Source organism: Electrona antarctica (assembly GCF_951216825.1).
Source record: "Electrona antarctica genome assembly, chromosome: 2".
Taxonomy (NCBI): Eukaryota; Metazoa; Chordata; class Actinopteri; order Myctophiformes; family Myctophidae; genus Electrona; species Electrona antarctica.
The window spans coordinates 18,771,542-18,789,386 of record NC_136807.1 but is presented as its reverse complement, the minus strand read 5'-3'; the positions used below and the strand labels follow the sequence as shown (position 1 = coordinate 18,789,386).

The following is a 17,845-nucleotide window of genomic DNA, read 5'->3' as shown; positions in this document are numbered from 1 at the left end:
TGTGTGTGTGTGTGTGTGTGTGTGTGTGTGTGTGTGTGTGTGTGTGTGTGTGTGTGTGTCTGTCTGTCTCCCGAAGGACACGCAATACTAAACATTCATCCTGCTGAAGCTCCACTGTAAAAACGGCCAACCGATTTGGCAGCCGTGACGGGAACACATGGGCTTACGGGTGACTGGCCTGGTCCAAGAACAGGTAGGAAGATAGACAGAGGAGACAGACAGCACATGGGGGAAGACGATGAATTGAGGGAGATGATGAATGGAGAGAAGGAGTGGTTGGGATGGGGGACAACGGAGACCTGGGCATGGTAAAGTTGGAACGCTTTTCTTTCCAATAGTCAATCTGTCTGAAGTAGACAGTTCAGCCATTACCTCATTGCAGACTCACTTAAGTCTGATTTATGCTTTGTCAATGGTGTACAAGTGAGGCATTCTAATATCGTCCTAACATCACAGGAATGGGTATGGTGCTGTGGAAGGAAGCGGAATGGGGGCACAGACTGTAGACGGGACGCTGGGGGCATCCCAAACAGGAAGTGCACACCCTTTCCTGCCCCAGATCTTCCAGTAGTGCGTGGAAGTTTATACGTCAGCTAAAATTAGCATCTCACCCCCAAGGATAACTGCTCAGCAGGGTCTATAAAGAGATGCTACGGGCAAAAAAAACTTTTAACCAGGGTGCCTGGAGGCTCGGCCCATCAGTGCACACCCCATAATGCTCCTTGGAGCCGTGTGGACCCAAGTTAGAATCCGACTCCTGTGCAGCCATATCCTTGCCATGCCATGTCTTTCCTCTCTCATCTCATCTCATCTTGGTTTCCTGTCTCTCTGCACTCTCCCATTTGGAGAATTCAAATGAATATATAAGAATAAATCATAAAAAGGCCAAAAACAAATACTTGAACACAAAGAAAAAGAAGCAGTCCTGAGGCCCACAAGGAGCAAGACATTTTTTATCTGCAATGACAACACCTTACACCTATATAATCCTGTACAAATGCATATGGTCCTGAAAACACACTTCTGTAATAAGAAAAGGCATGAAACAGAGGCTATAGTCGAAGTGTGAAAGAAACACTAAACTCTATTTTGGAAAGGACAAAAGTCAACATATCCCTCTGGCAAGAAGAGAGAAATAAAGAAGAGAGCACTTTACTGCCATGTGTGCAGATGGAGGGGATGTCCCAGAGGACGACCAGAGCTCTGCTCTGTAGAATAATGTAAATCCCAGTGAAGCCAGCTTGTCACGGATTCTCACGATGAGAACAGCTGGGGATTTCTCTGCCATCTTTCTTTCACATACAAAACCATAACAGACTGATAAAATATTTAACATCTGAACTCCAGTGCAGTGAATGGACACTGATAATAGACCACAATGTTGTGCTCGTCTGCTCTGGACAAGCTCCGTGGTCAATATGGCAGCACGACTGTGGCTGCTAACATTCAGGGGTTTTCTGAGGAAACAAAGATGGCCTGTTCCAAGATAAATTCCAAGGATAAACTGCAAGAGATAAACAATCCCATCTTGACCAGTGTGTTTTGAGATTTTTTAAATGCTCTTTTTTAGCAATAACATTGCGAAAGTTTCCACGCCAACTCAACTCAAGAGGATAGTGAATCTGATGTTTATATGGGAAAGAAACAAATTGTGGTTATAAACCTTCACTCACGCAAATACCAATAGGACAGTACTATGCACTTGCAGTGCAGGTAGTCAAATACATTGGTAATGGAAGCCAATCACAATGTGCATATCAGTTCTGGCTATGGGATCAATTGTAAATCGCTATGGCAGAAATTGAAAGGACATAAATGTCGGGGTGGGGAGGGGGACTTTCTTTAATCAGCAAATTGGTATGAAGCTTCATGTCTGTCAGTCAGTCAGTCAGTCAGTCAGTCAGTCAGTCAGTCACACAGACACACAGACACACACAGACACAGACACACAGACACACACACCCCCCCCCCCCCCCCCCCCTAATCTTAAAGCACTGTAAACAAGGAAGAATTAGTAGTTAATGGGCCTTTATCTGTGATGATCAGTCTGGTTCTAAATGGCAAATCTCCCCCCACCTCCTCTGCCAACTATGCACTTAAAGATGTAGCTGTTAAGGACTTAACTGTATTCGACAGATTGCAGGACTGAGAATGGTTTCACGTAAAGGAGGCTGACTGCCCCATGGAATGGGTGTGCAAACAGGGAATGATAGGGGACCAGGCCAGCTATTGTCAGCTGCTTCATTCAACAACGTACTTATGGACTTATCTGCAAGCAGCACTAATGTGTCTCTGAGGTAGAAGACACTCTGCTGAGAGTGGGAGTGAGAGGCAAAGAGTCAACACCATTGTGGCACTGATAGGGATCACAGTCAACGGGGAAGCCATGCCAGGATGCCGGCATTGTGCCGAAGAAAGAACGCCTGCCAAAAGTCAACTGCACCCACTGGCTCCTGAGGCAGTGTGAGGAAGGTCACCGAGATACAAACATACATGTTGTGCGTGTCCAAATATAAACAAATTTATTCGTAAGGGTCCATTTGGTTACAGTACACTCAGTTACAGGATTTTGCAGTGTGTGCTGTTTCTCTAGTTTTTTTTTACGGGCACTGGCATCTTGAAAGGTGGTGGTCTACTAGAATACCATATAATTTCACAAACCGTTTTTGCAAGGCCCATGGTTTATTTTTCAAGTTTACTCTGTTCTGTTGAGCAATTTATAAGCATTTTGTTAATGACTTTTCTTGTAACCACCACGACTTCCTGCGCGACTTCCTGCGCTAGATAGGTGCGCTATCCTCTTAGAATTTAGGTCAACATCATATAAACAAAGATACAGGGCAAGAGTACACAGTGGCAAGAGTACGTTTTAACTCTTTTTATTAATTTACAAAAATTGACAACGTTTCGGCTATCCAGCCTTCGTCAGTGTAAGCATTTGGTTAAATCACGTCGGTTGCAGTACATTTTTGGCACAATCGTTTTGTGTTGTTTTCATTTGCCTGGCTATAGCCATTAGCCACTGATCAACACCAGCTCGAAGACCAGTGGTCAAGGCCAAGGGCACCGACTACAGTGTCCCCAGCATGTACAGTATGTACTGTATGTATTGGTCAATAGCAGAGAGTAGTACTATGTCCACAACATGCAACATGCATGTCTTTGGCAATGGTAGTATGTACCATGTCCTAAACATGCCTGTCTTGGTCAATGGCAGTGAGTTCTATCAATGTAATGAAGTTCTATGGCGCATGAGGAAACTGCAAACTGGTGTTGAGGGCAAGGACATGCCAACTTCATACAGAAAGGCCCCAGGGGGCTTCTTCTGTCCAAGATATAGCCCTGGAATCCGGATAGAACAGCGACAAGACGTGACACAGCATTGCAGTTGTTGGGCAATAAAAGCGCCATCACAGCAAACACACATTCCTCACTGGAATGACTTGGCATCTGGTTTATAAAAACCAAAAAAATAATCTATATTCATTTTTGTGTTGCTGCAAACAAATTACAAAACAATTTAGTAGGAAAGAGCCTTGAGCAATTTACTGGTGAACAGATGGGTGGAACTGAAACATTAGTCTGCCATAGTCATTTCCACCACCCCAATCAGCTGCCATTTGCCAACCACTAACAATCTCAACACGCATCTCATGATTTACTGTTAATTAAAACTACTGTAATTGATTTGGGCTGCAAGAGAGGAACGCGTAAACACCAGCCTAACTCTAACCAAAGACTGGCTTGCTTCATTTGAAGCTTAAGCAATCAAATGACATTCTAAAAAAAAACTCTTTGCCACCAAGAGGAATCATAACATCAACCCTGGTGACGGACATCCTTCAGTCCAATTCACCTACTGTATGCCATATGATGTCATGCAACTTAAAATAGAGTGTCTACTGTAAGTTTACATTGTCACTTTGGAGGAACTGAACCCATGAGAAATGAGTCGTACTAGCAGTTAAGTGATGACTTATTCTAGACAGCACGGAGCCATGAGGCTAGTCTAGCATCCTCTCAGAGTCAAGGCCAGACAGGAGCTGTTTGAGTCCTTACCGCTGCCTTATGGCTGGTTGACTACTCAACGATCAAGTACACACACACACACACACACACGCGCCTCAGAGAATGATGAGAGTAGCAGTGCCTGCTGGGGTAGCGTGCACTGGCTACAGAAACTATACTGTGCTGAGGCCACATATTTTACAATCAGCTGGTACAAGTCACAGAGCTGGAGAAAGGATTTGTATGCTGGACTAGCGCTCTTCCAAAGCCATCCATGTCTGAACTAGGTCCAGACAAAAGCCCAGGTCCATGCGCTTAAAAGATGCACACATCGTAGTAGAATTTATAGACAGTTCCACATATTTGGCTCATCATCAAAAGATGATAAACAGTCTGGCCTGTTAAGCACCAGATACAGATAGCAGCACGAAAGCATTTCCTCAACAATTTCAAAGGATAATAAAAGTTCTCTGGTAACATGTGGCCTGCAAATTGCAAGGTAGAAAAACAGTGACATAAGAGGCATTTCACATGTTTTCGTTTAGGCTACGCAATTTGTTGTACACCTGTGCTGGGCTTGGGCCCACTAAACTAAACTGGTAGCTGTGTCAACATTGTTGACAAATGTTGCAGTCACTCTTTCACTATGTAAAGTTAATTAGTAACCGTTATTATTACATGACATGTGCAATGATGTATAGAAACAATGGACTACTTATTTTTTAATCTTGATTCGGGTGCCTCCTTACTGCCAATTGTACTGTGAACGCCAGCTACTCTTTATGCAAAACCACCAACCATGTCATTTTGCACCGAGAAGGGTTTCACAAGTGGTAAGTGGGTAATTGTAGATGCCTTGCAGCTTCAAAAATCAACACAAGCTGAGGTTTCGGGCTGTGTATTTTCTGATACCATATTGCCGCCTACCCCCGCCCCTCAACTACACACATAGCCTTGTAATTCACTGACCCCAAAAACCTCACGATGGGGAGTTTAACTGCTGACGGTTCAACACCTCTCCACAATGCCACCTCAGGGGGTCCAGGTCTTCACACCTCTGGATAGAGAGGCTGTTTTGGGAATGTGGGGGTGAACAGGAGGGTTTCACAAACCCACCTCTCTCTCTAATCACTCCCAATCACTGCAGCTGTTAGAGCTCTGTCTCTACACCAACAACTGACTACTTCCGCCGTAGTCTGAAAACCCACCCCTTCAGACTCCACCATGGCCACCATGGCCCGTAGCACTTGCCCTAGCACTTTATGTAGACTTAGATAGTATTTTAAACAGACTTATAGCATGTTACGCAGACAGCACTAGAATTGCATTTTATGTAGTCATAGTCATAGCATAATATAGTATGTATAGTTTACATAGATACTCCACTGTTACGTTCTTATCTTACGCATGTTTCATGATAACTATTTTTATATATGTGATGTATGCCATGCTTTTTTTGTCATTGCTTAATGTAAATCGCTCTGGATTAAGAGCGTCTGCTAAATATGATATGCTTGCTACACGAGGCTTTTCTTGCGCGTTTACCCTAAACGCGAACCCCGCGCGTGCGTTTTTTAAAATAGGACTGGACCTAAATTCAACGCACGCGTTTAGGGTAAACGTGCGCGTTTTGTGTAAACGTGCGCGTTTTGTGCGAGAAAATCCTGGTGTAGCTTGGCCGTCAATTGTAAACCACACACACACACACACACACACACACACACACACACACACACACACACACACACACACACACACACACACACACACACACACACACACACACACACACACACACACACACACACACACACACACACACACACACACACACACACACACACACACACACACACACACACACACACACACACACACACACACACACACACACACACACACACACACACACACACACACACACACACTTCAGAATGTTGTATCCCATCGCCCCATTCTGAATATTGTTGGAATTTCATGAATAGCCGGTGACAGTGTGTCATTCTTTGTCTCAGTAAGTCACTTTTTGGCCTATGGCCTTTATAACGCTACCAAAGAAATTAGTCATTATGGGCCCAGCCCCAGGGGTTAAAACAAACCAGAGGCTTGATGCTGGTCAGAGATTACATCTTACAAAAGCATGCGTCAGCACAATGACACGAACCAATCCAAAGTAGACGTGATACCCAGGGGGCATTCCCAGCCCCACACAGCAGACCTGACACAGGGTCTGAGGGCCCTTTAAACCCACCGTCATACTGACATCTTTTTCCACTGAAACACACACAGGCTCATTATGTAAACCCCCTTATAACCATCAGACCAATAAAAGTGGAAGGGCACTTAATGTGAGAGACAGACTGCTGCAGTTTGTGTCACCGGGCCACAGCATATTCCTATTAACCTTTCAAACAGCAGTCTACTCAGCTTACCAACCTGAACCTACTAGCTTAGCCTATAGGAAGTATAGGGGCATACATAGCTACTAGCTCTACTAAAGAATAACTATGCAAAATGCCAATAAATAAATAAGAAATGGGTCACATGGAAAGTTCTTGCAATGGGAACAGCAAACGATTTCTGGTGCCGGACAAAGAGCTCCATTGTCCAGTGGAAGGCTGTTAACGGGCCACGATAGCTGAGAACCTGGATGAAGAATAGCCTGGAAGTCCAAATATACAAGCTCCATTTCTGAAAACCAAACACCCACTAGTCTGATTTATAAACAGGTCCATACGAAAAGGACAGCAATGAAAACAATAACAGAAAACTGCCTGATCATATATGGAGAGGGACTGCGGCATTAGACGTAGGGAAAACAATTCTGCGTTGGTAGCCAAAAAAGAAGATCAGGCCGGTCCAGGCCCAGGTCAATATTTATTTTAACGGCAACCCTGTTTGAGGGCGTAAACTCCGGGAGAGTGACCAACATGGACGAGGTGACCTCATGTAGTATGCACTCGTCACATGAGCTAATGCAGAACGGCACCCACACCCCACTCAGAAGAACACGTGCTCGATGGAACACATTACCATCTCCATCAGCAGCAGTGGAAAAGCCACCCTCCATTACAAACACCCAGAGGTATTTGATGATGACCTCGTATTCATATTCAATGATGTATAGAAGATAATGGCAGGTCCCACTGGAGGAGCTCCGATGGGAGGATGCGTACAGTCAAATCCTCAGTGTTCATTTTCCATGAGGAGGTGCTCAGCCTCCCTGACAAAGAACAGAAGTCCAACTACGTATGAGGCTATGAGCCATCCAGTTGTTAACGTCATCATTACGTAGACGTATGGACCAGCTCCAAAATCCTCTTGGGTCTTTCCAACCACCCCCGGCCCTTACCAGACCCAGAGTCTGTTTTTATTTACAGACCGTGACCTTAGACCCCGTCTATCTCAGTGTGATCCACTCCCTGATCCCTGCCTGGCACGGGGTAAAGTCAAATAGGAATGAGTTACTGATTATGTGTGTGAGAAGAGCAGACCTGCCCAAGCATGATGGGATGTGGACTGATAATAGGCCGCTATCGGCTTTAGTTTAAACCGTTACTTGCCAACCTTAACCTGCACAGGGAGGGAGACTCTCTTTCTGACACACTCCCACATCTACCATACACAAGTACTATCCACATGATCGCACAAATGCAACGTGAGCATGCTTGGATCCACACCATGCACAAGAACATGCATTTGAACTCTAAGTTCATGTGTGTGTCTGGAGCTGTCACACACAGTTCATAGATAGATCCTATCCTCAGGCGTTTCTCTACGGTGGTCTGCCCCGAGTGTCCACATTTAATTCTATTACTCTCAGCCAAGGGGGCATGACAGACACACACACAGACTATATATAAACTCATTGTCATGGATCAGTGCCATCAGTCAAAGAAGAACAACGTGAGCCTTTGTGCTAGAGGGCATGATATGGGGAGGTCAATATATATATATACTCATCTTCCATCATTCATTGTCATAATGCAGCTGAAACATGACAGCAATTTAACAGACTATAAACTATAGAGAAGAATGATTTCCCCACCTAGTCATACACAGTAACATTTAGTGTTCATCAACTTTTTATCTCAACCTTTCAGGGTTACATGAACACTCCGGATTTGACCGTGTAGCTGTTCTTTGAAGAAGGAACTCCCTCTCTGGACTACCCCACCTCCTTGGATTCCAGAGTCTCTTGCACTCCCCCGTGTCTCCAAGACGTGGATGATAGTGATGACGTGTTGGTGCACACACCACACATATTGACATGCCAAGTTCTCAGACGCAACAAGTGAATAGATCCAGTGGTGGGCTGGCAGCTTATAAGCCCGCTCTCACATGTCGCTTGGCTTGGCATTCAACTTTTGAAAACATCCACAACATCCACAGGGAAATCGCAGAGGACTGGACGGGTTGGAATATCTACACACACAACCCATTGTCTCATCCTCTCCATAAGCATTGTGTCTCAGCTGGTAAAAGTTCAGATGAAGTCATCGGAGAGATGTACTCCTGGACATACATACTGTAGAAAGGGGGGAGACGAAGGGGAGGGAGTCTAGACTAGACAGTGGGGGAAGTATGGTGGATGGAGGGGTTTAAAAGAAAAGGCAGAATGACATCAGCATACATAGGAAGTGAGGGGCTAGTCTTAACACACTCTCCTCTGACTCCAGTGTCTGCTAACATCACAGCCTAAATCAAAAATACAGACCAAGAGCTGCAGCCCTTTAAAAAGAGAAAGCAAAGAGGCAAGGAGAGGGGAGTTCCCCCCAATGTCTGAGTGAGTTTGTCTGCCGCCTGGAGAAGGAACACCAGGAAACTAGATGCTGGCTACCCACTCAGCTACAAAGATCCCTCTTGGAGCCAAATTTGTTGTTCATAAAAACACACCGACTGACAGAGCAACGACCCATATTGGCCAGGCCAGCACACCATTCACTCCTGTGGCAGCTTCTCTGATACAAGGACCAGACCAGCTCCTCCTGGACATGATATTGTGCCAGACCACTCTGGGTGCCTGCCTTGGATCATCATACTGATGTATTCGCCACAGACCACGTCACAGCAGGGCATTTATACTGCTGTGTGGCAGATTATACTGCCTACTGCAAGGCTGAGACGCCCATAATATGCAAGACAGAATACTCTCAGTGTCTCAGCAGCTCTACAGGGGTACTACTACCCTACTGATAGAATGCTGATAGTCACAGCATGTTTGCAACACAGACTGAGAAATCACATTCCTGCTATGTGTCAAGCATCTCATGTAGCCTGCACTGTGGAGGGTTTCACACCAATAAGATGTGATTGTTACAGGCTATGTGTAATTGGTTTTGCGGGACATTTCAACCTGAAGACAGATTCAAAGGTCAGAATTTAATTAAAATGCCAGAAACTGGCTTAGAATTTGAGGATGATTGTATCAAAAAGGGTTTATTTTCCTTTTGCGTCTGAGTTAATGCGTTTTCCATGATGAAATGGCTACTCTTTTCTAATGACATGCTCAGGGCTTAACACAGCAGATGTATCTGTAACCACACTTAAGGTCATGGAATTCCTCAGTACATATTCAATTAAAATAATAATTGGATGGAAGCTGCGCGCGTGCGTAAAAGTCTCCAAAATGATGTACAAAATGTAGGCTCTGTGTCGAGGCCTCATGAAAGTAATGTTCGCGAACGTAACCCCTGATTTTTAACATTTGGGGGTTCTGTAACAAAAATAGTTTCAGTGCGCGATACAGGAACACAATAAGGCTCTCTTGGACGTACCCAAAACATTATATATATAAACAAACCTCCATACTGCTGGCGTTGCTTATTTACATGTCACCTTAGGGTTGCAACATCTTGCAAAATAAGATATGTCTCGAAAAACCAACTCACCTAGCAGAATCGGCCAAGTAAAATTCCACTGCATATCCGAAGTAACTCCCGTTTGGTCCGCTATAAACTGCGGGGTTCTCCACGTCCAAGTTGAACGCTTCGCAGAATGGCTGAGAACATCGGAGTAGAAGAACCCCAATACTACAAAGAAGCATGCGGATAAGAACGACGGCTGTCCCCGGCGTTTTGGTGCGAAATCCTTTCATCCCCATTTTAGGAATAAATAAATCCACTAAAGTTTGTTTGAAAGGCCAAAAATGTCCCAACTTCAGCGATTTCAAATCCAAACAGCCCCTGAAATAGCGGTTAAGTCTATCTAAACTGCATCCCTGTAACTCTAGCCGGGTAGTATCTCATAAATGCTCCGTCAGCTTCTCTCGGCGTCCTCCTCGGACCTCTCTCTTCTTCAGTTCACTTCTCTCTCCTTCACTACTCTCTCTCCCTCTCCTCACCTAATTGACGGGACGACTAGGGAGTTCCTTGACTCGTGACAAACTTTTGGGGAGGTGGAGCCTGTAATTCACAAAAAGTTCGGAGAGAACTCTTCTCAGCTCTACTTCTCAGCCGCTACTATCTGAGAACAAACCTCTGCCAATCTGGTCTGGTGGTACTAGTGTGGTCCTGGTCTGGACGGTCCCTGTAATCCTTTTCGGCAGCGGAAATCTGAGAGAGAGAGAGAGAGAGAGAGAGAGAGAGAGAGGGGGGGAGAGGGAGAGAGAGAGAGAGAGAGAGAGATGCTTATCTGATGCGAACATGATTAACCAAATGAACAATGAATCTCAAGTGTTGGATGCTAATCTCGTTGCTATGTTGACAGTTTCAACATGAATTTGCTGTCAGACAATCAATGGATAGGCTAACATGTTTGTAGATAAATAAATCTGGAATGTAGATTGTTTAAAAGTAGGCTATATGTTTGACAATAATGACATGATCCTCAATGAATGCCACCTGAGGGACTGCGGCATTAGACGTAGGGAAAACAATTCTGCGTTGGTAGCCAAAAAAGAAGATCAGGCCGGTCCAGGCCCAGGTCAATATTTATTTTAACGGCAACCCTGTTTGAGGGCGTAAACTCCGGGAGAGTGACCAACATGGACGAGGTGACCTCATGTAGTATGCACTCGTCACATGAGCTAATGCAGAACGGCACCCACACACCACTCAGAAGAACACGTGCTCGATGGAACACATTACCATCTCCATCAGCAGCAGTGGAAAAGCCACCCTCCATTACAAACACCCAGAGGTATTTGATGATGACCTCGTATTCATATTCAATGATGTATAGAAGATAATGGCAGGTCCCACTGGAGGAGCTCCGATGGGAGGATGCGTACAGTCAAATCCTCAGTGTTCATTTTCCATGAGGAGGTGCTCAGCCTCCCTGACAAAGAACAGAAGTCCAACTACGTATGAGGCTATGAGCCATCCAGTTGTTAACGTCATCATTACGTAGACGTATGGACCAGCTCCAAAATCCTCTTGGGTCTTTCCAACCACCCCCGGCCCTTACCAGACCCAGAGTCTGTTTTTATTTACAGACCGTGACCTTAGACCCCGTCTATCTCAGTGTGATCCACTCCCTGATCCCTGCCTGGCACGGGGTAAAGTCAAATAGGAATGAGTTACTGATTATGTGTGTGAGAAGAGCAGACCTGCCCAAGCATGATGGGATGTGGACTGATAATAGGCCGCTATCGGCTTTAGTTTAAACCGTTACTTGCCAACCTTAACCTGCACAGGGAGGGAGACTCTCTTTCTGACACACTCCCACATCTACCATACACAAGTACTATCCACATGATCGCACAAATGCAACGTGAGCATGCTTGGATCCACACCATGCACAAGAACATGCATTTGAACTCTAAGTTCATGTGTGTGTCTGGAGCTGTCACACACAGTTCATAGATAGATCCTATCCTCAGGCGTTTCTCTACGGTGGTCTGCCCCGAGTGTCCACATTTAATTCTATTACTCTCAGCCAAGGGGGCATGACAGACACACACACAGACTATATATAAACTCATTGTCATGGATCAGTGCCATCAGTCAAAGAAGAACAACGTGAGCCTTTGTGCTAGAGGGCATGATATGGGGAGGTCAATATATATATATATACTCATCTTCCATCATTCATTGTCATAATGCAGCTGAAACATGACAGCAATTTAACAGACTATAAACTATAGAGAAGAATGATTTCCCCACCTAGTCATACACAGTAACATTTAGTGTTCATCAACTTTTTATCTCAACCTTTCAGGGTTACATGAACACTCCGGATTTGACCGTGTAGCTGTTCTTTGAAGAAGGAACTCCCTCTCTGGACTACCCCACCTCCTTGGATTCCAGAGTCTCTTGCACTCCCCCGTGTCTCCAAGACGTGGATGATAGTGATGACGTGTTGGTGCACACACCACACATATTGACATGCCAAGTTCTCAGACGCAACAAGTGAATAGATCCAGTGGTGGGCTGGCAGCTTATAAGCCCGCTCTCACATGTCGCTTGGCTTGGCATTCAACTTTTGAAAACATCCACAACATCCACAGGGAAATCGCAGAGGACTGGACGGGTTGGAATATCTACACACACAACCCATTGTCTCATCCTCTCCATAAGCATTGTGTCTCAGCTGGTAAAAGTTCAGATGAAGTCATCGGAGAGATGTACTCCTGGACATACATACTGTAGAAAGGGGGGAGACGAAGGGGAGGGAGTCTAGACTAGACAGTGGGGGAAGTATGGTGGATGGAGGGGTTTAAAAGAAAAGGCAGAATGACATCAGCATACATAGGAAGTGAGGGGCTAGTCTTAACACACTCTCCTCTGACTCCAGTGTCTGCTAACATCACAGCCTAAATCAAAAATACAGACCAAGAGCTGCAGCCCTTTAAAAAGAGAAAGCAAAGAGGCAAGGAGAGGGGAGTTCCCCCCAATGTCTGAGTGAGTTTGTCTGCCGCCTGGAGAAGGAACACCAGGAAACTAGATGCTGGCTACCCACTCAACTACAAAGATCCCTCTTGGAGCCAAATTTGTTGTTCATAAAAACACACCGACTGACAGAGCAACGACCCATATTGGCCAGGCCAGCACACCACTCACTCCTGTGGCAGCTTCTCTGATACAAGGACCAGACCAGCTCCTCCTGGACATGATATTGTGCCAGACCACTCTGGGTGCCTGCCTTGGATCATCATACTGATGTATTCGCCACAGACCACGTCACAGCAGGGCATTTATACTGCTGTGTGGCAGATTATACTGCCTACTGCAAGGCTGAGACGCCCATAATATGCAAGACAGAATACTCTCAGTGTCTCAGCAGCTCTACAGGGGTACTACTACCCTACTGATAGAATGCTGATAGTCACAGCATGTTTGCAACACAGACTGAGAAATCACATTCCTGCTATGTGTCAAGCATCTCATGTAGCCTGCACTGTGGAGGGTTTCACACCAATAAGATGTGATTGTTACAGGCTATGTGTAATTGGTTTTGCGGGACATTTCAACCTGAAGACAGATTCAAAGGTCAGAATTTAATTAAAATGCCAGAAACTGGCTTAGAATTTGAGGATGATTGTATCAAAAAGGGTTTATTTTCCTTTTGCGTCTGAGTTAATGCGTTTTCCATGATGAAATGGCTACTCTTTTCTAATGACATGCTCAGGGCTTAACACAGCAGATGTATCTGTAACCACACTTAAGGTCATGGATGGAATTCCTCAGTACATATTCAATTAAAATAATAATTGGATGGAAGCTGCGCGCGTGCGTAAAAGTCTCCAAAATGATGTACAAAATGTAGGCTCTGTGTCGAGGCCTCATGAAAGTAATGTTCGCGAACGTAACCCCTGATTTCTAACATTTGGGGGTTCTGTAACAAAAATAGTTTCAGTGCGCGATACAGGAACACAATAAGGCTCTCTTTGACGTACCCAAAACATTATATATATAAACAAACCTCCATACTGCTGGCGTTGCTTATTTACATGTCATCTTAGGGTTGCAACATCTTGCAAAATAAGATATGTCTCGAAAAACCAACTCACCTAGCAGAATCGGCCAAGTAAAATTCCACTGCATATCCGAAGTAACTCCCGTTTGGTCCGCTATAAACTGCGGGGTTCTCCACGTCCAAGTTGAACGCTTCGCAGAATGGCTGAGAACATCGGAGTAGAAGAACCCCAATACTACAAAGAAGCATGCGGATAAGAACGACGGCTGTCCCCGGCGTTTTGGTGCGAAATCCTTTCATCCCCATTTTAGGAATAAATAAATCCACTAAAGTTTGTTTGAAAGGCCAAAAATGTCCCAACTTCAGCGCTTTCAAATCCAAACAGCCCCTGAAATAGCGGTTAAGTCTATCTAAACTGCATCCCTGTAACTCTAGCCGGGTAGTATCTCATAAATGCTCCGTCAGCTTCTCTCGGCGTCCTCCTCGGACCTCTCTCTTCTTCAGTTCACTTCTCTCTCCTTCACTACTCTCTCTCCCTCTCCTCACCTAATTGACGGGACGACTAGGGAGTTCCTTGACTCGTGACAAACTTTTGGGGAGGTGGAGCCTGTAATTCACAAAAAGTTCGGAGAGAACTCTTCTCAGCTCTACTTCTCAGCCGCTACTATCTGAGAACAAACCTCTGCCAATCTGGTCTGGTGGTACTAGTGTGGTCCTGGTCTGGACGGTCCCTGTAATCCTTTTCGGCAGCGGAAATCTGAGAGAGAGAGAGAGAGAGAGAGAGAGAGAGAGAGGGGGGGAGAGGGAGAGAGAGAGAGAGAGAGAGAGATGCTTATCTGATGCGAACATGATTAACCAAATGAACAATGAATCTCAAGTGTTGGATGCTAATCTCGTTGCTATGTTGACAGTTTCAACATGAATTTGCTGTCAGACAATCAATGGATAGGCTAACATGTTTGTAGATAAATAAATCTGGAATGTAGATTGTTTAAAAGTAGGCTATATGTTTGACAATAATGACATGATCCTCAATGAATGCCACCACTGTGGTGGTATGGGGGGAAATTAACTACCTAAGCCACACAGGAGAGATATATATGCCTATCTCACAGTCACAATTGAATACTCATAGTAAAAGTGAAAGTCTCCCATTAAAATACCAATTCAGCAAAGTCTTACAATAGGCTACCCATTTTCAACCTATCTCCATATAATTATTAGTCTTCTCTATGGCTCATTAAATGTGTACCATTTCTGTCTACTCACCCTAGTGTCTCAGAGGATTGCTATTGACAGTTCACAAACCTGCTTTACCAATGACATCATCAGCCATGTTTGGTCAATTCAAACAAGATTTAATTCAAACCTTTTTTTTGTGGAATTTCCAGGAAGAGCAAGGCTGTAGTTTTAGAAGCTTGGAATCCCCATCCATGATGTCATTCGTTTCTGAATGTATTTGCGTATCAAAAGTATGCTTAAAATATAACTATCATGTAATGCGTACTTTTCTCTCTCACTGAGCTTTATGTTTATTCTGTCATCTTACAGGTGAATGTGTTCAGATCTTCAAATATAGAGGACTGATGACCATTTGACAGATTTTAGAGAAAATTTGAGAATGCTGAAAAGTCATTCCCTCATTGCACATAAAGACAACATTTCAACTTTCAACTCAATTTGTGAATTCCTCCTCGCTTTAATAAATTGTAATATGATACTACATAGGTTACTCATCTAAGATGATAATACTGTATTATGGTGCAGTAATGAGTGATGCCATCTTCCTTGGTATAGCAATAGGTATGGGCATGCTGTCAGCATTCATTACTTTTTCACTATTTTCATTAGATTAGTAATGTGCGAGTAAGCAAATGTATTGGGGTAAAACAATTATATCTTCTTTAAAATTGTAGTATAGTAAATTAAATTAGACACAAAAACATGTCACGTAATGTACAAAGTACTTAAATAAAGGAACAAAGTATTTTTAGTAAGTAGCTACTATACTTCCTCTGACCTCTGCGGATAATGGATATGACAGCATTGTATACTATAACAGAGCATTGCTATTTTGCGGCATCATTTTGGGTACATCATTTCAGTGATTTTTGTCAGAAACTGGGAAAAGCGAAACAAAGGCAATTATACTGGTCAAATAACCCAAATCTGCCTAATGTACTACTGTGTGAAAACAGAATAATTACTTAAGTATTATGTAAATCCCCACTAAATACACCTTTATTTCATAGCGTGAGACTGGCTCAATGTGTGATCCATGTGTGCCCTACTAATTACAATGTTGATCTGATTCTGAAATATGATGTTCTCTGATGCCAATGGGGTGTGGGAAGATTTAGTATATATGCTTCTGAGTCACACGAGACCCACGCAGTTGGAAAGTGGTTAGGCTGCAAGAAGCAGCCTCACACTGAAGTGAGACCTTTAATAAAGTGATCCAGGCTTGCTGGAATTAGTGGCTGTTGATTTAGCTGATTCACTTCAAGCCCAGAGGATTGAGCACCAGGGCCAAATGTGGCTGGGTGGCAGTATAGCAACATAAGGTTGATTTATGCTTGGTTGCACACTGTGTAGCGCACCAAAAATAGCTGATCTACAAGCTTGCGTTGTGAGCTAAGTTGTCGATCTGCCATTTTTGGTGCATGGCATGGTGCGCAACCAAGTTTAAATCAGGCATTAGTATCTTTTACTGTCAAGTGTTGCTCATATTTATAACTGCTCTGTGCCCAATAGAGAAGAAGGAGGGTCATTTTCTGAAGACTGCCCAGGGGCCAGTCCACAGCTGTTGGGGTCAACGTAATGGTTCAAAGCCCTCCTCTACTACTCTCACTCTGTTTTTAGGAGCACATGATAAGCTTGCAGAAGAAATAAACCTAGAGTTTACAGGGTGGTTGCCATTCCAAGACCTTGTCACCATCTAAATTATTTTGGGTCCAAACTTTCCCACTGAAATTTGTTTTGCTTGCTTACCAACCTTTCAAAACATTTTTAATCCTTCTGCAATTATTGTGCCTCCACCTGCCACAAACACATTGATTCATTTTAATTTGGTACTGGATGTCATTTTGATTTGTGTGTCTGGATAGTCCAAAGCCTGGCGGTGGTCATAGTTAGTCATCATATTCAGCTATGCACAGACTCATGACCTCATGAGAAAATTAGTTGAGGTCAGTCTACAGGGGGCGAGTGAAATACTTAGGTATACTGTCGATGAAATTGATATGACACTATATTATCACTCAACAGTTTTCTATGGGCCTTTTCTGCTTCCTGTGGAGGTCAGGTCACACATACAATATCTCTCCTAGCATCCAGTAGCCATGAGCCGCATGTGTCTTAACCCGCCACGTATGTCGGAGTCGTGAGTCTTAACCGGCCACGTATGTCGGACTATTGGTACGTCGGACTAACGTATGCCCCCCCATACACACATACACGTACGGTATGCTATACCAAATGCAAAAATGATAACCTATTAAGCCAGGACTTGCCAACTTGGAAGCCTCATCTATGTGCTAGGTCCAAGGCCTCACTGTCAGCATGCCTGTCTTTGATTGAAAAGAGCCTGTATTTGTTTGTAAACCTTGCACATACACACAGTACATGCAGACATGAACCAAAACCAAAACCTCAAAAGAATTGGCTTCGGAATAATGTGTACACATTTGTACCGTTAGCATTTTTGTTACACGAAGTTGGATGCTGTTCCCTTTTTGATGATGCATGATGGGGAGTGGATAACTGAACGGTATTTTCCATTTCCCCCCAACTGTGATTTCCGTTGAAAAGTGGGTGTGGATATTCCAATGCCTGTGCATTGACATCACTGCAGGGCCACTATGGCAACAGATATGGAGTGCAACAAAACACTTCTAGGACACTTCACAAGACTATAAACAGCTGGCCACCTTTCTACAAATATAGCTCTGACACACTTGCACTTGCACTTACCGTATAC

The 17,845-nt window shown here is 44.1% G+C and overlaps 1 protein-coding gene across 1 annotated transcript in view; it reads right to left on the bottom strand.

Moving 5' to 3' along the window:
* The window catches only part of itga5 (integrin, alpha 5 (fibronectin receptor, alpha polypeptide)), a 41,679-nt gene extending 31,292 nt beyond the window's left edge, over positions 1-10,387 (bottom strand). The window contains exon 1 of the mRNA XM_079521071.1: positions 9,900-10,387. Coding sequence (XP_079377197.1) covers positions 9,900-10,111 — 212 coding nt within the window. The 5' untranslated portion in view covers positions 10,112-10,387. The remainder of the gene's footprint in view (positions 1-9,899) is intronic.
* Between the last annotated feature and the right edge of the window lie 7,458 nt (positions 10,388-17,845).